At 39.2% G+C, this 22,727-nt stretch overlaps 2 protein-coding genes across 4 annotated transcripts in view; one reads left to right on the top strand and one right to left on the bottom strand.

The window, feature by feature from the left end:
• Positions 1 to 94: 94 nt before the first annotated feature.
• On the top strand, positions 95 to 11,367 carry PRG4 (proteoglycan 4). The gene is made up of 7 exons (XM_019530592.1): positions 95 to 2,417; positions 3,652 to 3,738; positions 6,613 to 6,752; positions 9,222 to 9,378; positions 10,232 to 10,411; positions 10,639 to 10,764; positions 11,178 to 11,367. Exons 1-7 carry the CDS (start codon positions 95 to 97, stop codon positions 11,297 to 11,299), a joined length of 3,135 nt encoding a protein of 1,044 aa, XP_019386137.1. The 3' UTR covers positions 11,300 to 11,367.
• The window catches only part of TPR (translocated promoter region, nuclear basket protein), a 56,663-nt gene continuing 45,240 nt past the window's right edge, over positions 11,305 to 22,727 (bottom strand). For 2 of the 3 annotated variants that reach the window (XM_019531002.1, XM_019531000.1), the window contains exons 43-51: positions 22,072 to 22,256; positions 20,369 to 20,437; positions 19,842 to 19,936; positions 19,016 to 19,122; positions 16,057 to 16,152; positions 15,686 to 15,842; positions 14,516 to 14,634; positions 12,428 to 12,526; positions 11,305 to 11,516 (exon numbers count right to left, since the gene is read on the bottom strand). In XM_019531002.1, the coding sequence (XP_019386547.1) occupies positions 11,461 to 11,516; positions 12,428 to 12,526; positions 14,516 to 14,634; positions 15,686 to 15,842; positions 16,057 to 16,152; positions 19,016 to 19,122; positions 19,842 to 19,936; positions 20,369 to 20,437; positions 22,072 to 22,256 (983 nt within the window). In that variant the 3' untranslated portion in view covers positions 11,305 to 11,460. The remainder of the gene's footprint in view (positions 11,517 to 12,427; positions 12,527 to 14,515; positions 14,635 to 15,685; positions 15,843 to 16,056; positions 16,153 to 19,015; positions 19,123 to 19,841; positions 19,937 to 20,368; positions 20,438 to 22,071; positions 22,257 to 22,727) is intronic. The other variant, XM_019531001.1, reaches the window with a different exon arrangement.

The raw sequence follows: 22,727 nt of genomic DNA, 5'->3' as shown, positions 1-22,727 counted from the left end.
CACTACAACTACACCAGTCACACCTCCCATAATCAGAGAGACTGTGAAAACCACACTTAAACCAGTCACAATTACTGTGGGCAAAGGGACTGTAATGACCCCAGGTGAAAAAGACACAACCATAGCTAAACCTGTCCCAAGTCCTGTAGCTAGGGAGACTGTGAGAACCACAACTAACCCTGTCACAACTACTATGGACAAAGGGGCTGTAACAAAAACAGATGAAAAAGATCCTACAACATTATCAACTACAAAAGACACAACCACGGTAGTTAAAGATGCACCAAAGACAGCAGATGAGAAAGTTACAGTAGTTGTGCCTAAAAAGATCAGCATGATAACAACGAATAAACCGGACAGACTTCCTACAGTTTTGTTATCAACAGCCACAATTCGTGCAGCAGGAGAGACTGTAACACCACGACCTGCTAAGATAGACACAACAATGGAAGCTAAAGATATTCTAACAACAACTGCAAACAAAGATACTGTAACAATTAAAGATGAAAAAGACACAATGCCAGCAACAACAGATAAAGAAGATGCAACTAGTGGAGCTAGAAAGAGTATAATGACAACAGCGAAAGATACTCCAACTAAACAGATGCCTAGTGCTGCTAAAGAAACAACAACTATGGCTATAAAATTAACTACTGAAGGTAAAGAGACTACCACTATTGCTGAAGAAACAACAACTGAGAGCAAAAGAGAGTCTACCACAATTTCCAAAGAGACAACTACAGGAGATAAAAAGGACACTATTACTGCAGCCAGAGAGACAAGTATGGCTGATACGAGAGAGACAACTACAGGAGGTACAAGAGAAACACCTGCTACTGATAAAGAGAGGAGTACAGATGGTAAAAAAGAGATGACCACTGTTACCAAAGATAAAAATGCAGTAGGAAAAAAAGAAAAAGAAGCTGTCACAGGAGAGTCTTCATCAACTGAAAAAAGCCAGACAACTACTGTTATCAAAGAAACAACCCCAATAGATAAAAAAGAAACACCACCTAATAACAGAGAGGCAATTACAGAAAATTATGACAGAACCACCAGTACCACCACTGAAGAGACACCCATCACAGATAAAGTCTCCCAGGGAAGTTCAGCTTTACCCATACAAGACGAACCCACTGTCACGCAAATCCCACTGGTAAAAGCCACTGCCAAAACCACCATTGAACACCAAAGAACTAACAAGCCTATGATACGAATTACAGACTCCCCTATTTTCCCAGGAGGGACACCAGATAGTCATTTTCCTTCAAGAGAAAAAGCAAAGACAGCACCAGATGCTCCAGTGGAAAGCACAACAGGAGTTGCATTGATCGAAGAATACACAAGGCCTCTCCCTACACAACAAGATAGAAACACAGTTACTTCCCCAAGGAGAAATACTATTTCTCCACTGGTTGAACAAGAAGGTAGAACCATGGCCAAAACTCCTTTCCTAACTACTGACAAATCCAGCCCATATATAGTTACCGAGAAAAGAAACAGCTCAAACCCTAAGAAAGGACCCAGCTCATCTCCCCTTTCTGTGATGCCACATCCAGAGGCTACTGTTACTGTGCCTACAGACTTTTCTACTGTGCGGCTCAAAGAACCATCCAATACAAAAGTTCAGTCTGAAACCACTGAGGAAACTTTTACTACAGGAATGGTAGCAACTCCTTTTTCTACAGAGACCACGCAAAACTCTGCACATACGCACAGTAGACATCCTACCACCAAGAAAAACACACCACCACCTACAACTGAAAGTCTGCAGAAACCAACACGTCCAATTATTCTTGAACAGGAGGAACCTAAAGATAATACATTTGATCCAATGCCTGTTCCAGACAGAACTTTACCTCACAGAAACACCGACAGCCCAAAAGAAACCCCTGATCCTTTTGAGGGACCCACACAAAGTCCTCGCTCTCCAAAAGATGACTTTAAGGAGGACCCAGAAACGTCATTCACAACTTCTTTTCCACCGAATCCTAAAGGCAGTGATGAAAGTAAACAGTTGGAAAGCAGTACCCCCAAATCAGAGATGACAACAACCACAACCTCTAATGCTGCTGTCTCTCGAAAGCAAGAAACAACACACAGCGTTACAGCTAATCCCCAAACTGATCTTGTTTCAGACAGAGAAACTACCAAGAAAAGCCCAACAGATAACACAAGCACTTCAGTAAAATACACTGTAACAACTTCACCCTATACAACTGATAGGACTGTGCATCATATCCCTACGTTGCCTAGCAGATTCATAAGGAATGAAGAAAGAGAAGTTAAACATTTCCCCACTGAAACACCATTTACATCTCATTCAACAAAAGCTCCTGAAAGAAGTACTATGAAACATGAGAACTTTAATCTCTCTGATCCAACGGATGACAAAAATAAACCACTGGTTAACAAAGGTATGTTTATTTCTTTAGAATTGCACATTTTCTGGGGCATTGCTGTCTAAATTTCTGAAATAGGCTAAACAAGACCCTATTTTGGGAGTCAAATGTTTCTGGAGAGACAGCTGGAATTAAAGTCTTGAAGTAACAGGAAACAGGCAAAGCACAACAGGTTCAAAGAATAAGAATCACAGGAGTTTTCCAAATAACATGGAAGTATTTCAGTCAAACCCTAGCCATGTAACCAAATGACATAACATTTTATAGTCTTACACATAATAGAAGGCAAAGCAGCCCCTTGGTTCTACTTTTCTTTTTGCCTTATATTGCAATGTGGTACCCATCTCTGCTACATATTGTACTGTAATTAGATTTCAGCCCTTTTATTTTCCATAGTTTTTCAAATCCAAATTTTCCTAATATGTCACAATAACTAGGTATCATCAAAGGTGCACTGTCTGAATTAAAGAGAAAACTAAAGTCTTACATTATCCCTAACAGTTGCTAATGCAAATGGTATCTACAGTCTTCTTACGATAGAAAAAAAAAGGTAGGAGAAATACTCTGTGGTACCCTCTTCGTTCATATGTGGGAATAGAGAATTCAGATATATTTTTATATTTTCCACTGTTGTAAATGACAACAGATGATTGAAAGTAAAGGAAACCCAGTCTCTTAGGTTCTCTAAGATAGTGAGGTGCTTAAACCTGTATCTGTTCATTTGTATGACTAACAAGGAGACAGATCAGATTTACAATGCCAGACTAGCTTTTCCTGCAGTTTTTCTGCTTCTAATCCCAGCCAAAATGAAGATGTTCAGATAAGTATAAAAATTAAGTAAAAAAGATGAGAGGTTTCTGGAGAACACTTATTTGAGCTGATTAAGATTCTTCTTGTCCTTTAAATACTATTCACTTAGAGACAGAAAAGGATGGAGAATGAAATGAGTCTTAAGAATGAGTTAATCATTGGTTATTTTTTACAGTGTATTTACAATTCTTTGTAGCTTTTCCCCTGAGATTCTGGTACTCCTAATATTAACAGAAGAAAACTTACATAGTTTCCTATAAAGATATCACACATATTCTTGGGTACATAAATGTCAAGGTTAAATCTGTGAAAAACACACCTTGAATCAATATGTTGTAATTATTTATAAGGCGAGTATTAGATTCTTTATTTTTACATTCTATTCTTTAATCTTACATTGTGATATAATAAACATTTTATGCAAATTATTTCTTACTAGATGATTCAGATGAGAAGAATTTGTGTAACAAGAAGCCAGCAGACGGGATGGTTGCTTTACAAAATGGAACATTAGCTGTATTCCGAGGTGAGTTTTCTATTGGATTTGGGGTATTTTCACTATTTGACTTTACTTTTTTAATGAAATGTTACTTTCTGGCATTTCCAAATGCTCAGATACTGCATATTTAGCCTACTGTGCATCCAAGGTTACTTCCTAGTATCAATAATTTGCAAGTTTGGTGATATTTTGAGGACTTTTTCCTGGTTCATAGGAAAACAGGGGGTTGGACTTGATGATCTAATAGGTTCCTTCTAACCCTAAAATCTATGAATCTATGAATCTGTGACTGCAAGATCAGTTTGCCAGAGGATCTAATAAAGTATTTGCCTTTGTGGAAGTGCCTCACTCACAGCAACTACCCAACACAAGGAGGAATACTATTGTAAAATGTCCCATGATTCACTTAGTAGTTTAAAAAATCTCTAGTCCTTATGGCTGTAGAATAAACTATCCAGTTGTAACTGCTACAATGTCTTCAACATAAAACATAAAACTGCATATCAAAACAAACATAGCTAAGTATCCCTGTACTGATTAGGGGGATGAAATAATGATGTATAACCCTGGGAACAATGACACATTATTAGGGTCTGTTTTCGTAGGTACAGTAAAGGTTAGAAAGAAACTATGGAACTTTCTTTTTCCAGATCCATAATTCATGTCCTCACTCATAGCAACCCTGACTTTTTTGCCTCCAGGAATAATCTGCCCGCTCCCATCACTGCTCACTTCTTTAATATGTTAACACTGCTCCAACTAGCAGCTGCATAAACTAACAGACCGCCTCAATGACTCCAAGGATACTTACAGTTATTAAACTTGACATAAGTTGAGGCCCTACTGATTTTAAGAAAAGGGTAAAATTAAAAGAAGGGGCATTGGTAGGAACTAAGAATACTATGAAAAGGCTGGGAAATGAAACAAATATGCAAATGAATCATGCCTCAAGAATAAATACTCAGGCATTATGGCTCGTCTAATAATCACGTCTCATTTAATAATTAAACAACCAGGAGCCCACAGACAGACCAGTAATTACTGACAGCTGCCAAGTCCCCTTACAGGCCATGACAATTCAGTGGCTTCACAATGCTGGCAAAGGTCTGTCCACTGACTGGAAACTTAGGTCCAAATCCTGAAAAGGTATTCAGACACTTCACTCCTGTTAAAATCACTAGAAATAGACACCCAAATACCTTTGGAGATTTGACCTGGGTGTCACCGATTTCCCCAGACTAGGTCTACCTCACCCCAGAAAGAACCCTTTCATGTTTGTTTGCACATTACACTGACCATGTACCTCTGTGCAGACATCAAATTGTGAGGAGGCAGATTAGCTTTTGGGGTAGAGCTAAGACATAGAGGCTGCGCATACACGAGACGCTTCCAGCCCAATAGACTGCTCAACACAGTGGGCAAAACCGTGCAGTAGAATGAGTCAGGGCACAAAATACAGAGGACTTGGGGGAGGAAGTGGTGGTGGTGGCAGCTGTTCCTTCGTTTTTTTGGCTGCCACAGCTGCAGACCCCCCTCTTCCCAAGAGTCAGAGTGCAATTCGGACCCTGGAGTTAGTTGACTGAGCATTATCATCACCAAAGACATGTGCGCCAATGCTAATGCACGGTAGCACCTATTATGGTGCATTAAGGTAGTACATGTAATTACAGGTACTAAATGTAATGCGCCATGTGTAGATGTACCCAGAGTTATTCAAACCTGGACCTTTCTATGACTTTGCAAGGCTTGGCAAATGTTGCTATCAGGCAGGCCATGCTCTGTGGGAATGGAGTCTGAGAGATTCTGCTCTTATTACTGGCTTTAGCCTGTGACTTGGTAAGTGTAGGAGAGTGGAGCAAAGAATCTGGGGTTTTTTCTGAACTTGATACCTTTTGTAGCTGAAGTGTTTGGAGCCAGCTAGCTCAGGATGAATCCCTTGCCATGAAACTAATTGCTTTGGGCTAGCTGAGCTCCTCTTGCTGAAAGCTAACTGGGTTTGTTTCTGCACTAGCCTTGTAGATGCAATCTGTTCCCTTTCCCTGAACAGCACATTTTTTGAGGTCAAAGCCTTGTTTAAATTAATTTCCAGATACGACATATTTCGTTTTTTCTGGCCCAGCATTGTACACATAACGCTCCTGTTAGGCACCTGTAATTTGGCAACTTGTTGGAGGTCATTTCTCTCCCTTGCTTGCAAACTGGTAATGTCTCAGCTGTTGCTATCTACAGTAGTAATTCTCAACTGGGGTGTTGCATGCTCCCTATGCGGGTGCCACAGTGCACGAGGAGATGAGCACTTACTCTTTCCATCACAGCCCCTATGTAAGGAGGTAAGCACAGGCTCATCTCTACCTGATTTCAGTGCAAGAAGGTAAGCTCATGGAACGAAGTGCTCAGTCTTCCTCCTCCCTCTTCTTCCCTGTACCAGAACGCAAGTACAGGCTCTTCCATGACCATGAACGTCCCTGGTCCACAAGGAGCTAAGTGCTCGCACCTTCTGCCCTCTCAAGAGTTAAATACTGTAATAAATAAAGTAGTTACTAAATTGGGATGCTACTAAATTCATAGGAGTGATGTAGGGGTATTGAGAACCTAAAAAAGGTTGCTAGTCACTGGTCTACAGGAACTACATGCAAGCTACAGTTGCAGGAAAGGACTGATCCTGCAAAATGCTGAATATCTTCCATTCCCTTTGTCACTAAGGCACTGAAGGACTGAATAGCTGCAGAGGTTGTGCTGCCATTTCAAAGACAAGGTGGCTCATTAGTCCTTAGTGTTTGGAATTTTTGATTATTACATTTTCTATATGATGCCTTTCTTTTTTAATACAAAATGCTTCAATAGAGGCAAGTGGTATATGTTAGCAAGGTTTTCCAGAGCTTTGTTGCTTATTTTTTGCAGGTCACTACTACTGGCTGCTGAATCCTGATAGCCCACCAACAGTTTCCCCTCGTAAAATCAGCGAAGTGTGGGGCATTCCATCCCCCATCGACACAGTTTTCTCCAGATGCAACTGTGATGGCAAAACTTTCTTCTTGAAGGTAGGGGGATCTAATTTTTAAAAATGGGAAAACAACAGGGTTGCATGGCTCAGGAATAGGAGAGCAGCATTGGGGATTTTAGGCTAGTTAGCAGCCAACACACTTAAATTCCAGTTTGCCCAAACTAATGTTTTTGTTAACAGTCTCTGGGGAGAAGCTAAGGCCTGAATGGATATACAGACTGAACTAACTCATAGAAGAATTGAGGACATTAGTATGGCATGATGGGCAGCAAGAGTGAAATCTGTGTTCTTTATGCTGTACAAATAGAGTGCTTATGTTTTCAGAACTGACAAGGTGGATCCATTCATGTGCACTAAAACTCCTTCTTATAATTTGGTTACCAGAATGAGAACACCAGACTCAAAATACAGCAGTGTGTAGGCTATAGAACTACTGCCCCCCCACAATATCCTTCCTTACTGCCATGCTGTGTATTTAGGGAAAGAATTTGAAACAGGCAGAACAGTCGCTGTTGTTCAGTGAAACAGGCAGAACAATCATAGCTGCTGTAAGGCTTCCATTTAGAGTCACGTATGAGCAAATAATGGAAGTGGGAAGGAGAAGCCTGTTCCTGGTTATCTGTTACCTGCAGCCCTCTAGCATGCAGCAAGTTACCTTGGGTGGAGTAGGGGTGGCACTGGGCTAGGCCCAGCAGCCTTACCTGAGGTTTCTGGAGGCCTCCTGGAACTGCTGCAGAAGAGATCCTGTTGCACAGAGCCTGGCCAGCAGCTAGAGTATGGTTGTGGCCAGCTAGGGTTCAGTTTTGAGCAATGTGTGCTGCCTCCATGTGTACCACTCCACTTTTTATTTTTCTGTGGGTTTTTGGGGGTTTTTTTTTTGACACCTGGGTATCCATGGGTCAAACCCCCCACCCCCACACTGCTCCCTTGCAATGCAGAGACCCAAATGTGCAGTATGTGGTGCCATGGATGTGTCTACGGTGCCACATACTGCACAGCTGCGCTCATGCGGACACGGCCAGGCAGAGGATGGGTTGATTGAAAAACCAAGCATTTTACAGGAAAACTTCATATGAAGCATTCTAAAAAAAACACATCATGGATTCCAGCAGAAAATGTCAACATGAAAAGGTTTGTTTTATTCTGACATTTAGGAAACTGCCAAATGCTTTTCTCTTTTGAGTTTCCTTGCTCTACTCTTTCCTTCCCTTTCTTGTGCTCCTGATATCCATAGCAAAAGGAGAGCATAAGGTACATGACAGCATTAAAACAAACATTACTTTTAAAATGTAGATTTGAAATGAACTTGTTCCTAAATTTGCCATAGAAAAAGCCAGAAGATCATAAGAACTTAAGTGTCACACTGGTTCAGGCACGTGGCCCATCTAGCCCAGTATCCTATCAACATTGGCTTGAGGGCCAGTGGACACCATCTGGTGTCCCCGCTTGCTACACTTGTTTTGAAGCAATGACTTTTACTCTTGTCCATTTTATCTTTTTGTTGTCCCAACCCATCACTGGTGTTCCCTTAGTAGCCCCCCCTCATCAGCAGGGGCTTATAAAGCTCTTCTTGTTGGCTTCAGCCCATGTTCTGGAATGGCACATCAAAAGGCCTGTCAACAGTGCAAGTAGTAGATCCTTTATAGCCTGAGTATATTTACAGGGCATGCCTAGTGTAATCAATTCCCTGTCATACCCTGCTTAACATTCACTATCATTGATTTAGAAATATGTGAAAGGACACATCTCTGTTTCAGTAGATTTCAAATAGACCCATCCTCCATTAATTTGTCTAATCCCTTAGTGAACCTGAAAAGTTTACCATTGGTTTGACTTCTGCCAGGCTACATCATGATATAACTGAAGGGAAGTAGTCACTGCTGGATCTCGCAGTATCCTACTTCCTGAACCAAAGCAGTCAGGTAGTGGGGATATGAACAGAAGAGGAGAAAAATTGATGACCTGTTTACCTCTCCCCCCCGCCGTGCCCCCCACCAATTCACCACAAATTTAATTTACATGGCTCAATTAACCGCCACTTTTAAATAATACCCCCTCAGGATGGCAATTGTCTCCCCCTCCCCTTGCCACGTTTTTGCACAGCACAAAACATGAAACGACCCTGAAGCCACATTATATAAATATTACTAGAAAGAATAATATAACAGTATTTTCAAATCTGTTATACTAAGCTAAAAGTATGTAGTCTTTAAAAGCAGTGGTAAGAGTAACATTTTATGAGGACTAGAAATTCCAGCTCTTAAAATGAATTCTGTCTACCAAAACAAAACTATTATACTTAGGCCTAGACTCTGCAGAATATTCTTTCATAAGCTATGATTTTTTTTCTGTTTTTGATGGAGACGGGAGTAATCTTCCTGGCTGTTTATAATGATAGTAATTATAGTTTATTGTTACCTGTCTAGCCTACACTGAAGTTTAATTAGTTGCAAACATCCTTCCTTTTTCTGTGAAATAAAAGCTCACTTTCGGTTTAAATCTTCAGGGTTCACAATACTGGCGCTTCACCAATGATGTAATGGATAAAGGGTATCCCAAGCAAATTGCAAAAGGATTTGCAGGACTAAATGGGAAAATAATTGCAGCTCTCCCAGTAGCAAGGTATAACAACAGGCCAGAATCTGTGTATTTTATCAAAAAAGGTAAGTTTCATGGCTAGAGTGCTTTCAAATTTTAGCAGTACTTAGTTTATTTCTCTTAGAAAAATAGATTAAGGCAAAATTGTCTCACCATTTAATACACATACAAATGATGACAACCAGGTGATATCAAAAGGAAACTTAAGGCTTCAGCAATGTGTACGTCAAAGTACTCATGGATGCTTAAATAGTTTTCAGGATAGATAAGCGGTAGATTTCAAAAGGTTAAAAATGCAACATGCTGAAAACTATGTGTTAATGGGGCTAGGGAAGGCTTAAAAAAGAATCCTGTTAGCCCACAGCTACATGTACACTAGTTTCTGAATCATGGTTTCTTACCTTGTGAAGTATAGGATTTATAATAAATTGAGGCCGTTTCATTATCCTTAGGAGTTATCCGAAGGATTTACTCACATAAAACTGCTAGGCAAATAAGTTACTTTACTGCAGCCCTTTCTCATGTGATTTTGTTGAGAGATGGGAATGATGCACCCAGAAAGCCTTCAAATTATAAATGTAAGGGGACCAATGCCCTCATTGCTCCTGGAACAATGCTTACAATCATGGATGGTCCCAGTAACTTTAATGAGACCACTGGCAGAAGCCAATGCTGCATCCAGAAGTGCTGACATAAGAAGGGCTAAGGATTGCAAGTATTATACTTCAAAATATACTTAGGCAGTGAATGGGTGAACACAGTTGAATGTTTCAAGAATAGTTGGAACGTATTTTAAATGACAGATTAAAAGCTGCTCTTATCCCAAGTCATGTACTGCTAGGATATTAATAACAGCCTTAATATTTTATCCAACTATATTTTCCTTCTACCCCCAAATGGAACAAACTTCTGCTTTAGGTGGCAACATGCAGCATTACATCTACAGACAAGAGCCAGCCAAGAAGTGCAAGAAAAAAGCACGTGTTATTATAAGGTACCCAGCTTACACACCAAGACTTGTGATAAGGAGACGTTTTGAACGTGCAATAAGAACACAGACAGTTTACCAAACTATCAAAATCCAGAAATATTCAACAGGTCAGTTATTTATTATTATTATTTATTTATTATTATACACATTATTATTTAATGTCCTGTTCCACTATATTTTACAGATAGTGGTTTCCAAAAGGCAAGGTTCTCTTCCATTCCACTTCTTTAATGCATTAATTTTTTTTTGTAATTTACTGCTGTTTCAACAAGAAAATTTTACTTTTAGTGGACACATTCTCTCCAGTTTAAAAGTGATTTTCTTTTGTCTTCAGGAATACTACATGACGAGGTCAAACTTCCTACTTATTGGAGAGGATTTCCAAAAACAGTTTATACAGCCCTATCAGTCCCAAATTACCAGAAGCCAGATGGCTATGACTACTATGTCTTCTCTAAAGGTATGTTACTAAATCAACTTGGCACAGATTTCACAGACTGAAGTATGACATTTTCAGAAGCACAGATAGATATTTTTAAAATCACCCTTAGCTGCTGTAAGATTTAATAATTTATTAGAAAAAATAAACTGTATAGAGTCATTGCTGTAAAGAAGAATGAAAACATTCTTTCCTTAACTCCCAACTCTGATTCTGTCAAGTATACGACTAGGCAATGGTAAGAACTCCAAAACCCAGTTCAATAAAGAAGTAAACCCTAGAATCAATTGTTTTGGTTGGAAAATAGCATTACAGCTGTGTGATAATCATGCCAAAATGACACTGCAAATGGAAAGGAATTAAAACTGTTTCGTTCTTGAAGATTTATGGTTTCTGGAATTAAAGTTCTTATCTGTGCATTTCTCTCATTTCAGATAAATACTACAATGTGAATGTGGGCAGCAGAATAGTAAGATCAGTTACTGCTATAACAGGGCAGACAGTATCCAAGGATTGGTACAAGTGTCCTAACAGTGATTTGGAACACAGGATTTGAAAGAAAGAAGCCTTTCTTATTTTTGACAGTTTGTCTAATTTTATTAATAAAAGACACTGAAATGTGGGCACACAAATCTAAATACAAAATGCAGCTTTAAGCTCTGCCATCATTACACTAAGGCAGTCTGCATACATGGCTCCAATTACTTTACAGAACATTTAACTGATATTGCCTCTGTTAAGGCCTCCTCGGCCTCCCATTGCATGAGTCACACCTAGGTAGGGAAAGAAAAGAGAGTTAATACAAATCCCTTCTTTCATCAGTAAATTAAAATGTTGGTGACAGTCTATCTGACCCTTCTCTCTCTGGCCCAATAGCTTGGAAGCACTACAATATTGCCATTTGAGAGAGTATAATTCTACTTCTGGTCCCCCAATTCTCTTATCTAGAGAAAAGAAAAAAAAGTGGCACATTCAGTTTGGCCTCCCTTTTCAGATACCTCTGGCTAATAATGAAGGGGCAGTGTATGGGCTGAAAATCTTTCCTAGTATTCAAGTACATTTTTTGGGACTAGCTCTGTACATCAAGAATATTAATAGAAATAAAAGGGCTGGCAACAACTGTATGCAGAATATTTACAATAAGGGTAATAAATAAAAAAAATGAATGATTTGGATCATATTTAATGCAGAGCTTCTTAGAACCAAATTCAATATATTCTCCTTGGTAATTGCTATAACACAATATGCTTCAGTAAGTTTTAGTTTCACTTAATCATTCTTTCAATCCGCATAATGATTTAAGGCATCATTTCAGTTTGAGAAAGGAATTGATGCACACTCTTAGAACTGAATCATGTTAAGAATCCATATCTTAATACTAAACTACTGATTTATTTTTGTAAGTTTTTAATTTACTGAGATTCATAGCCTTTCCATAGGTACCAGCCAAGTGGGATACAAGCAGAATGTTTTTCTGTAGTCATTTTGCCTGTCAGGATAATGAGTACTTAGCATGATAAACAGAAAGCTCATTGGGCAGGAGCCCTGTATTATTTTGTCTCACAAATCATCATATACGTTCATGAAGGCACTAGACATATATAGTCTCTACAGAGAGAAGAAAACTGTTAGAGCTCCTTTGAAAGAATATGAAGTCATAAATTTAGCGCTGACAGACACTTACCCCGTTGTCTGTTAAAATGACGACCACGAACACCAGTTCTTAATGTTGGTGGCTGAAGCCGGACACGGCGAAATGGCTTGGGCTGATGACTGCTTGTGTCTGTACAAAAGAAAGGGGACAGCAAAGAATGACTAAGACTTATTATACGAAGTCACCATTAGTGCATTTACTTTGAACATACTTCTGTGTTCTTGCCTTTAGTATGCAAACTTGCAAGGGTGCAATATTTACAATGACATCTCAAACACCAATAAAAGCTTTATAGAATGAGCAAAAATGTTTATTTTTCCCTTGATTGTTTTTACTCACTTGACAAAATGTTATATGGATACAAATGTATAAGTAGCAATTCTCTCTTTTTACACCTTTTTATCACAGCCTATACTCCAGTATCATAGCTTATACTGATGTCTGGGTCAGATTACCTGCTAAGATTAAGTGCATCTAATTGCATTCTTGTCCTTGAAATCACTGTGGCTCACTTCATTCCCAGTTTAAAGTTCCACTAGGCCAGACTGTGCATCTCTTATTCACACAAAAGGTCCCATCAAGGTATATACTCAAGAACATGAATAAGATGCTTTTAGTAGGACTGTAAGGGTCCCATCAGATTTTACATTTATGGCATGATTGTGTTAATCACACCATAAATATGCAACGTGAAGCACATTAAGCCAACTTAATGGGTGCCATAAATTAGCAAACTACATCTTTGGGACTGGTTTGTATGCCACCATAAAAACTGACTGTGTAGCTGACTGTCATCATGAGAATGGGGCAGCCCTTGATCTGGAACTAAGGCAGTAAGCTTTGGTGTTGGCTGCACTGCAGCAAGTGGCAGGGCAAGGCCGTTTACAATGCCATGTTGTGGGAAGCTCCAACACTTTCCAAAGGTTTATCAAATGTTATGAAGGTTTTTGTATGTTTCATTTAAAAATCAACTGATTGACTGTAACAATGGGTAAAGAATGAATAAAGCTTCACTATTTCTGTGTGCTCATATGTCCATGTTACATAGCACATTTACTCAAATTCAAGACAAGATTCCCTCCCTCTAACATAGGGAACAAAGCCCTTTTGTCTTGGATTTAAAGACAGCAAAAGCTGTGTTATCTGGCACTTTATCAGCCAGAAAGCTCCACTAGCTGGCATCTGAAGGACACGGCAAAAGTGAAACCGGAAGTCCCGCTTCCGGTTTCACTGCTGTGAACCAAGTTCTTCTTCATCACTTCTTTGACCCACAGCTTGAGGCAAAGCAGCCTGTGGGGGGGCAAAGCAACCTGCGTGGGGCCCACTGACGCCGGAGGGTGCATCAGACGGTGCACACTGGATTAACTGGCATCCCCCATTTCTGAAGGATGCCGGATAACAGAGCTTTTACTGTACAAGTGTCCAGAGGCAGGGGATGCCTGCCTCACCCCTGCTTATGCTAACTCTGGAAGGTTTCAGTTCAGCTTCAGCTGGGGACACAGAGCATGTGCTTCCTCTGGCCCCAGTCCAACCTGGTAACAACTGAAGCAAGCATGTGCTTTATGCAGCCAGGAAAATAACAGGAGGACAGGCACTGGGGGGGGAAATCTTACATGGAAAATTGTAAGAAATGTATATACTTTCCTTGTATAGAGTCTAATTATGGAGGGGGGCGGTACGAGGAACAAGTCATTTTAAAAATCAGCATCATCTTGTATTCCAGTAAATCTTATTAAAACAAATTACAGAGGAAAATTTTAAATAAATCTATGTTTAAAAGCAACTATGATGTTATAGAGGCTATCCATGCTATCAACCGATTTAAAATTATTACTAGTTAAAACAAATGTAAGTGGGAAGTTTCAGATTTAAGATAAAGACCATCAAAACTGCCACTGTATCTTCCCACGAACTTCCTGCTGCACTGTAAATATTATTAGCATTTATTCCATAATCTAAACAAGTCAGACTTCAGACAGATTATTAGCTGTTTGAGACAAGCATTCTTAGTTCAATCTCCATTGGTAAAGATAAATACTGCATTGTGGAAAGAGACTGTTGTAAGTGCTCTAACCAACAGTTTGAAACCAATCAGAAGTATAGGAAGGAATTCAGTACCTGCTGATGAGCTGGAAGGAGGATCCTGACTAGTGGAAGGAAGATCTGACTCATCAGATGCTTGAACAGATTCCTCCTCTTGCTGGCTATCAATTTCTAGACCAGCTTCTGAAGTAATTCTAGAGGATAAAATCTGAATATTAGGACACCTGACAACTCAGAGAAGTTGAGATTTCCCTTGATACAGAGATAACTTAATTTCCTTGGAATTTCTAATTTTCCCAAACACTTCTGCTTGTTACCAGAAATTGCATTTTAAAAACCAAAGGCTAACAAATGTTCTTTGGCACACATTCCCCAATCTACTGCCTAGTTATGGTCTTTTGGAGAAGATGAGGAAAAGTAACACAATGAGGGAAACAAAGTTTACTTAGGTACATCTGAAGGAATGATATGCTATTAAAAGAACCTTACACCTCTTTACTCCATACAAATGTAAGGGCCGAGGAAAGTATGGAAGTAGTTAATTACATAAACTCTAATAAGCCGAAAATATGAAGGTCTGGGGAAGAAGCAAGAGTGCTACAGCTCCCTGATAGTAACCAAACCCCCTTTTGCTGACAGATGGTTACGTGGAAAAAACAGAAGCTTCTGGAGGCTGCTGCTGATTGCCACCAGAAATTCTCATACACATTTCTGAGTATCCTAAAAGGGTGTGTGTGTGAGAGTGTGTGTGAAAAAGGAAACTAAAACCAATCCCAAACCGTGGTAGAATCAAACCGTCTGGTTTTTCTGAGGTGTAAGAAATCTAGAAATTCTAGAGGTCACTAGCACCACTATCAGTTGGATAAATTGCTAATTCAGAAGTAAATTAGCAACACTACACTTTGGCAACGCTACACTCAGATTAATTTATGAATCATCTCCTTCCTCTGTAAATTTAGAGTAATTTTCTTCATAGGTGTACAGAACCTGTTTTAAAGGTGGTACATTTAATATAATATACATTTAATATTTATAAACTGACCAAAAGAGAACTTGATATTGATTTTAAAAGAAAGGTAAATGTCACAAGACTCATTTTAAAACAAATTTAGTGTTGGTAAGTTATCCTTGTTATAGAACACCGTGTTAAAACATCACAGATTAAAGACCTATTTGGGTAGGAAGCCAGAAAAACTGATTTAAAATTAAGATACTAAAATGAATCTACTAGTAGTCCTAGCTTACCCTTCAGATTCTGCCTCTGCAAAAACTTCATCTCCATCATCGCCTGCTCCAGACTCTGTAGTAGTGGATAAATTTCCAGTGGACGTTGTAACCATTGGAACAGACTGAGAAGCGTGCTCTGAAGCATCAGCTGCTGTGCTTTCTGTAAAAACAGTCACTATAAAAAACAAAAACAAAAGCCAATTAAAGTAGAAAGTCATTTTGCATTTTATAACCTCAGTTTACTAAAATATGAAGAGTGAGAGAAAACAGGCTACGGTGATACTTTCATTATAGTAATAAGCAGTCTATAATTATTTTCCAAGTTACTTTGTTGGGAAGTCAAGTTTCTAATACCAACGATACACTTTACAAAAATTCCTGACGCTTACCTGGTGCTGCTACCTGCAAAGGAGTTGTTGGGACGCTGCGGCCACCAGATTCTTCTTCATGGGCAAGGAAGAGTGGTGTTTCATACATTCCTAAACCTGCAATACAGAATCTTTGTAACTTACTTTTCACTTCCGCACCGCTCAGAAACCAAGGGTATTAAATGTTTAAGCTATATCCCCACTTGATATATCAACTCTATTTTACAGACAAGAAAAAACAATTCAGAGAAGTACTTAATAAAGATGTTAGGTGACAGAGACAAATCCACAGATCTGATATGTAGTATCAAGCTTTAACAACTATACTTTCTTTTTATTTAAATTTTTTCTTTTCTAAATACTAAAGTCCATTTCTCACAGCTGGCATTTTAAAACAACCATAAAAAATTATTTCCAAAATAGGTGTATTACTATTATTGCAAACATATTTTACAGAAGTTAATCCTGACAACTGGTAACTTGCACCATGATTGTTTTGTAGCTGTTTACAGCTCCTGACTACACACACTAGGGGTGCATGAAACAGGTCATATTCAATTTGGATTTGGCCTGAATCAGGGACAGCAATTTAATTCGTTGACTCGGATCACTGTCCAGATTCAATTCTGCCGAATCTAAATTCTGAAGATTTGATGCTGATTCGGCCAATCAGTGATTTGGCCATAGTCACAACTTTAAACGTTTTTTCTACGTACCTCAAGGTACCAGGTGTGGCTCATAAATACTATGATGGTTGGGCACCTGGAGTGTCCCACAGGAGTGCAGGGGGGTGCCCTGTGTGCTTGGTGACAACCTGGAAGTGGACTGGAAGTACTTTTGGTCCACTTCTGGGTCTGCCACCAAGCATACGGGGACCCCGCCCAGCGATCAGCCACAGGGGGACCCCAGGTGCCCCCCCCAAACCCAGGAGGCATCAGATGCCAAGCCGGGGACAGGGGTCCCCCGCGCGTGCTCCCCAGTGGCCCCAGAAATGGACCACTGCTTCTGGTCCACTTCTGGGTCTGCTGCCGAGTGCACTGGGACACCCCCCCCCCCACGCTCTTGTGGGACGCTCCATCTGCCCCAGCATCTCAGCATTCACGAGCCACCTGGTACCTTGAGGTACGTAGGAAAAAACTATTTAAAAGCTGTGTCTATGTCCGAATAGTCGAATCTTTCCAAATGTCTCCCAATTGATTTGGAGGGTTCTGATTCGATTTGGAAAGATTAAAGGATCTCCTTATCTGACTCAGATTTGGAGACTGGGCCGCTGAATTGAAATCAGCAACCAAACTTTGCACAGCAATAATACACACTATGTAAAAGTTTCAGTTAACCCCCAGTTAAATCTTTTGAGCCACACATGGAAGTTACAACGATATTTATTATTTACTTGAAACCTGTCAGATGCTTATTTCTGCATGAGAACCTTAGCTAGGATTTTTTTTGGACAGTTCTTCCTATAGAAGCCTGAAAGTAAAAACAGAGAAAGCCGAACACACTAACTGTGCAATATTTCTCTTAAATGTACCGACACCTACAATAAAAGGTTCATATGCTAAGAAATTATACCATTTCAATATTACCCAAATATATAATTATACGGTATTTTCACTTTTTTCTTTGGAAAATAGTTGGATAAGCTACTGCTGACACTGCATAGCTGACACAGTCTTAAACTCTTTATTTTCTCACCATTTAATTTTTATGCCTCTTCTCAGCCTATTAGTGGCTGAGTGTTTCCCCCACAGCAAACAGTTAGCAAATCCCCTAAGCCCATGGGGAGACTGATTCAGAAGAACATCAAGAACAAGGCTGAGCAACAGCCCAGTCAGTGTCTTTATGAGCAAATGCCTAATTATAAAAGGCTATCATTTATATTACTTGCTATCTTTGATATTTTACTAAATCAGGCATTAATTAACAGGAAATGTGAAGCTTCCAGCCCCAAACTCATAAGAACTACAACATCAGCAAATGATAATACTCAGCTATAGATTTTTCAGTCATACTGTAAATATACTCTTACATTGAACACTATGTGGAGCCTATTTCTTCTACACAAGCTGCATAATAATGAAATTAGAACACAACCAAATAACATTCCTCCCAGAACCAGACACCAATCAAGCCAGGGAATGGAGCAAGCTGCATACGAGTATAAAGGGGGCATTGAAAAGAGTAGAGATTTGGCTCCCTTGAAAGAAAAAAATTACCATGTAGTAAGAAAACAAACATATGAGCTAATCATCAAGACAAAAAGAATTGCCACGCGACATGAAAACCTCTTTTATTGCTTGTGTATTTCATATTACTTGCATGAAATTTTCTTTTTCAGTATACCTTATATAAGGTAAGCAGGATATGCAGTCTCTGTGTGATTAGACAATATCTATGGAAGCTGTTTAATTACCAAGGATTTAGTTTTCCCAATACTTGTATATACATACATACAATCATCCTTACATTTTAAGCATATTAATTATATATAAAAAAGCTATGTGAGAAAAGTATCTTTGCTTTTAGCCCATCTCAGAAATCATAAAAAGGAGGCACAATTTAGTTGGAAACGATGTATAAACGGTGGGCGTTTTTACATATACCTTTCTGTCCCACGATGTGCTGGAGATCTGCTGCTTCAGAGCAGACTCATAATTGAGTCCGTTCCACACGCAAACTGACGCGCACTGTGCTGCATGCAGTTGTACAAGTAGCAAAATGCACAGAAAATGGTGGTAGTGCGCTTCTGAATTAAAGTACTTCTGAGCTGTTTTAGTTCAAAAGCACACCACTGCCATTTTCTTTGTGCTGACGTGTATTTCGCCACTTAAACAACTGCACGTGTCAAAGTACCCGGCGCTGCAGCATTTGCACACGTAAGAAAGCCCAGTGACAATGACCCAAACGAATAAATTTCTCCAGGAATTTCCTTTGTATTTATGTTTCTTAGAAAGACATATAAATGCATGAAGAGATTTACCTCCTTGTGATGCAAGCTGACCAAGATCTGAGTGGCTAGAGCTGGTCTGTGGCATATCTTCTGGGGGCCCAAACCTAAATCTAGGAACTCCAGCAACCTGGGGGGAACTATGAAGAGACAAAGATGAGAGAACAGTACACTTCTATACAAAAACAGGAATAGCAAGATTTTTAGCTGATTCAGGAAAATAAAAAGGCTCTTGTTATAAACAAATGAGACTATTAACCAAACATTTATGAATTTTAGTTGCACAGCATTAGGTTTTCCATTCCATTTGGATCAATGTGTTTAAACCAATTTACCTGTTTTCTTACTAGGTTTACTTAAGTGGATGTTGTGCTTATAATCCTTATGACTTTCATAATTTCTGTTAGCCTGGAGAATGCATCCACAACTTTCCTATATGCCACACCTGAGATGAATTGCTCATCGTACCTTCCTACTGTATTTTAACTGGTCTTCATAATTAGTATGGGAAAACATGCCTTTTAGCACCTATAACACTGGAAAACAAATGTGTAAAAGAAAGAGTAAAAGAGGACAGGAGTAGCATGGTAACCTCTACTGTTCCCCTATTATTTAACTATGGGATATTTTAAGTCAAAAGGTTGCAACAGATGAGTTTTTTCTAAGCACAGTTTTATGATGCAGTTCAAAGCAATTCTCACTGATTTATCTTTCTTTTTTTTAACTGCCTTTAAGATAGTATGCTAGTTCTCCATAATCTTTTCCATTTATTCCTAATGAGTGAGAGTGTCCCATCATCAGCAAAAGAGGAATATGAGTCAATATAAAGCTTTCTTTTGACTTCTTTATATCTACTTACTGAATAGCTTCTGCAAATCCATCTGTACGATGTGGTACCACAAGTGTTGGAGTACTTGGGACTGTCCTATCCTCATCATCAAAGAAGTGTTGCTGCTGGGAAAAAAAAAATTGAGTTCAGGAGACTATGCTTACTTCTAAATATAATTCATCTTCAAAGGCTGATGCTTCCCAACAAAGACAAAACAAGTGTAAACAATATTCGTCTTTCCAGTGTGAATGACATGACTGCAAAATAAGATACAGGACACAAAGGTGTATATATTTTAGAAGAGAGATTCCTAAACATGATAATTAGTAACCACTGGTTCTTAAGTAAAAAAATGCAGCAAAAACACTCTTTTAACATACCTTACCTAGCATTTTCTTTGGGAATAGGGAAATGTATGGAATTGCCTTTAACAAAAACTTCTGGCTGATTAATGCTAAGAAATGTGCCTGCAGGGTAACCCAAAAAACTTTTTTATTGATAAAAGCCCACTATGTTCTGTCATGCAAAATCATTAGGAACAGATCTCCATTACTTACCATACCCCCTATGCCAGGAGTCAGTTGTAGTCCACGTCCCACAGACTGTCTCCTAGTCATCTGGATTCTCTTTATGGTAATAGAGTACAAATAAAGGAATAAGGGGTGGGGGGGTTTCAGGAATTTAGCAACATGTAATTACATTAAAAAACCATTATATAAAATTTTTTCTTGGCTTTCTATCCAAAACACAAACTTCAATAAAGCCACCTTGATTTTCCTGTTTACAAAGGAAAGCCATATTTCACACATTCCACTAGGCGGTTACTTACTACGTCTACATATTCCCATACTCATTTCAGCACGGCTTTTTGGTGCTTTTATCTAAAGCGGATTCAATCAGTTATTAGATAAAAATGTCCGATCTATACAGATTTTGGGCAAGCCATGTCAAACTAACATGATGTCTCTTCTGGGCATGTGCTATGCTTGGTGTGGGGGTGCACCAAGTTGAAAAGAAAGCACTATTTTGTTTAGTTTTATTCAGGCCTGTAAGCAGCCCTGATGGCAAAAAGAAGCAATAACACTATGGAGAAACTGTTCAACGTTAAAGAGGACATGGGGAATTCAACTAAATCCTTTTCACAAGGTTCTACTTTTCTGCAAGTACTATCTGAACAAATGAACTCCTCCTGATCTGCTGTTTGTGCCTTTTACTCAGTCCCTTAACATACAATAGAGGAAAAGCAGGTGGCAAGAGAAGCTGCAGAGAGGCAATGATAAAGAAGTAAATATTAATTCTTGCTTAGCAGCAATGTATCTTTCAGAATAAAAAAGGAAAACCAGTTTTCCCTCCTCTGACTAGCCTCAGCTATTCTCTTTCTCTAGCCAGTAGAGCTGGAGGGGGAACATGCATAGAAAATAAAGAAAAAAATTGTGCAATGCTGCAGGGCTCACTACACTTTAAGATCTGCTCATAGTAACAGTTACCACCCCATACTGCAGGCCAAATCATAGAAAACAATTAGCTGATTTCTGACAAAATGAGCAGTGCCAGAAAAAGTAATACTGACAATCAGCCCATCTTTAGGGTTCAGATATAATACGCAAGGGTGATAATTTAGAACAGTCCACACCTTTTGGAAGACTCAATATAAAAAAGTCACATTTGGGTGGTTTTACAAGATTAAAATTACTCCCTTTTCAAAAGAATTTAAACTTTCAAAGGAAAATTTAAATTCTCGATAATATTAAAACATGATATGGTCTCCATCAAGTACGCCAGATACGGCTGATGGACGCATAAGGCACAAGTTCTAAAAGTGCTAAGTGCGGGGAAAAAAATAGTTGCAGTTGATTTTCACCACATCTGCATCTGAAAAAAGAGTATTTAATAAAAATTCCAGCCAATCCAGCTGAGTTGCAGCCTTTTCAAACACTGTTTTTATGGTGGAAATATTGACACTCATCTACTAAAACAGCACTGGTATAATAATTTCAAGATACACACCCATTACTATTGCCTTAGTTCTTTTAATGTTCATTTACTTACCCGTTCTGCCAGAGAAAATTGCTGCCACATTTTAAGGGACGAGACATTACATTTGGTCAGCTGTTTTTATTAATATCTGTAAGTTTCCATCTTGCACGATGCCAAATGAAATAATATGATCTTGCAAAATAGAGGGCTAAGATGCTATTTAGAAAACAGCCATATAATTAAAACATTTTTTAAAATTTTGAGACATTGAACAATTTTCTACCTGTACTGGAGGTCCTAGCTCTTGGGGTGGAGCATGAATAGTTAAGCGTGGAGGTAACGTGTGTGAAGGTCTGCGTGGTGACTGTGGTGGTCGAGGGGCCTGCCTCTCAGAGGCAGATGTTGGTTGCTGTTCTCTTGAACTTTCATGGGAGAAAGTGGACTCTGCAGCACTTGTACTCCCTTCTCCTAAAATACATGAAAGGATCAAAACAAAACCACACACACCGATATGAAACCAGAGCAATTTATGTAATTCTACATGCATGTCATATAGACAATGTAGAACCAATGACATGAGTGATAAACTTTAAAAAAAAAGTTAGTTATCACAGTAGTTTACAAACCATACGGATCATTTCACCCATCACCAGAATTGAATCATAGAAAATTAGGGTTGGAAGGGACGTTAGGAGGTCATCTAGTCTAACACCCTGCTCAAAGCAGGAACAACTAGTCAGGCCGCAGCTGGAGTACTGCATCCAGTTCTGGGCGCCACACTTCAACAGGGATGTCGACAGCATGGAGAGGGTCCAGAGGAGGGCCACTTGTATGATCAGGGGACAACAGGGCAGGCCCTATGAGGACAGGCTGCGGGACCTGAACCTGTTCAGCCTCCAAAAGAGAAGGCTGAGGGGGGATCTTGTGGCCCGTTATAAA

This window comes from Crocodylus porosus, unplaced genomic scaffold, assembly GCF_001723895.1.
Source record: "Crocodylus porosus isolate Cpor-Errol unplaced genomic scaffold, CroPor_comp1, whole genome shotgun sequence".
In the NCBI taxonomy this organism is placed as follows: domain Eukaryota; kingdom Metazoa; phylum Chordata; order Crocodylia; family Crocodylidae; genus Crocodylus; species Crocodylus porosus.
The sequence above is the reverse complement of the archived record's forward strand: the minus strand, read 5'-3'. Positions and strand labels throughout refer to the sequence as shown.

Bases quoted from the DNA above. Each gene is read 5' to 3' on its own strand.
- PRG4 (XM_019530592.1), top strand. From the start codon at position 95: ATGACCCCAGGTGAAAAAGACACAACCATAGCTAAACCTGTCCCAAGT. The intron at 3,739-6,612 runs GTGAGTTTTCTA...TATTTTTTGCAG, and splicing joins AACATTAGCTGTATTCCGAG to GTCACTACTACTGGCTGCTG. The intron at 10,412-10,638 runs GTCAGTTATTTA...TTTTGTCTTCAG, and splicing joins AATCCAGAAATATTCAACAG to GAATACTACATGACGAGGTC.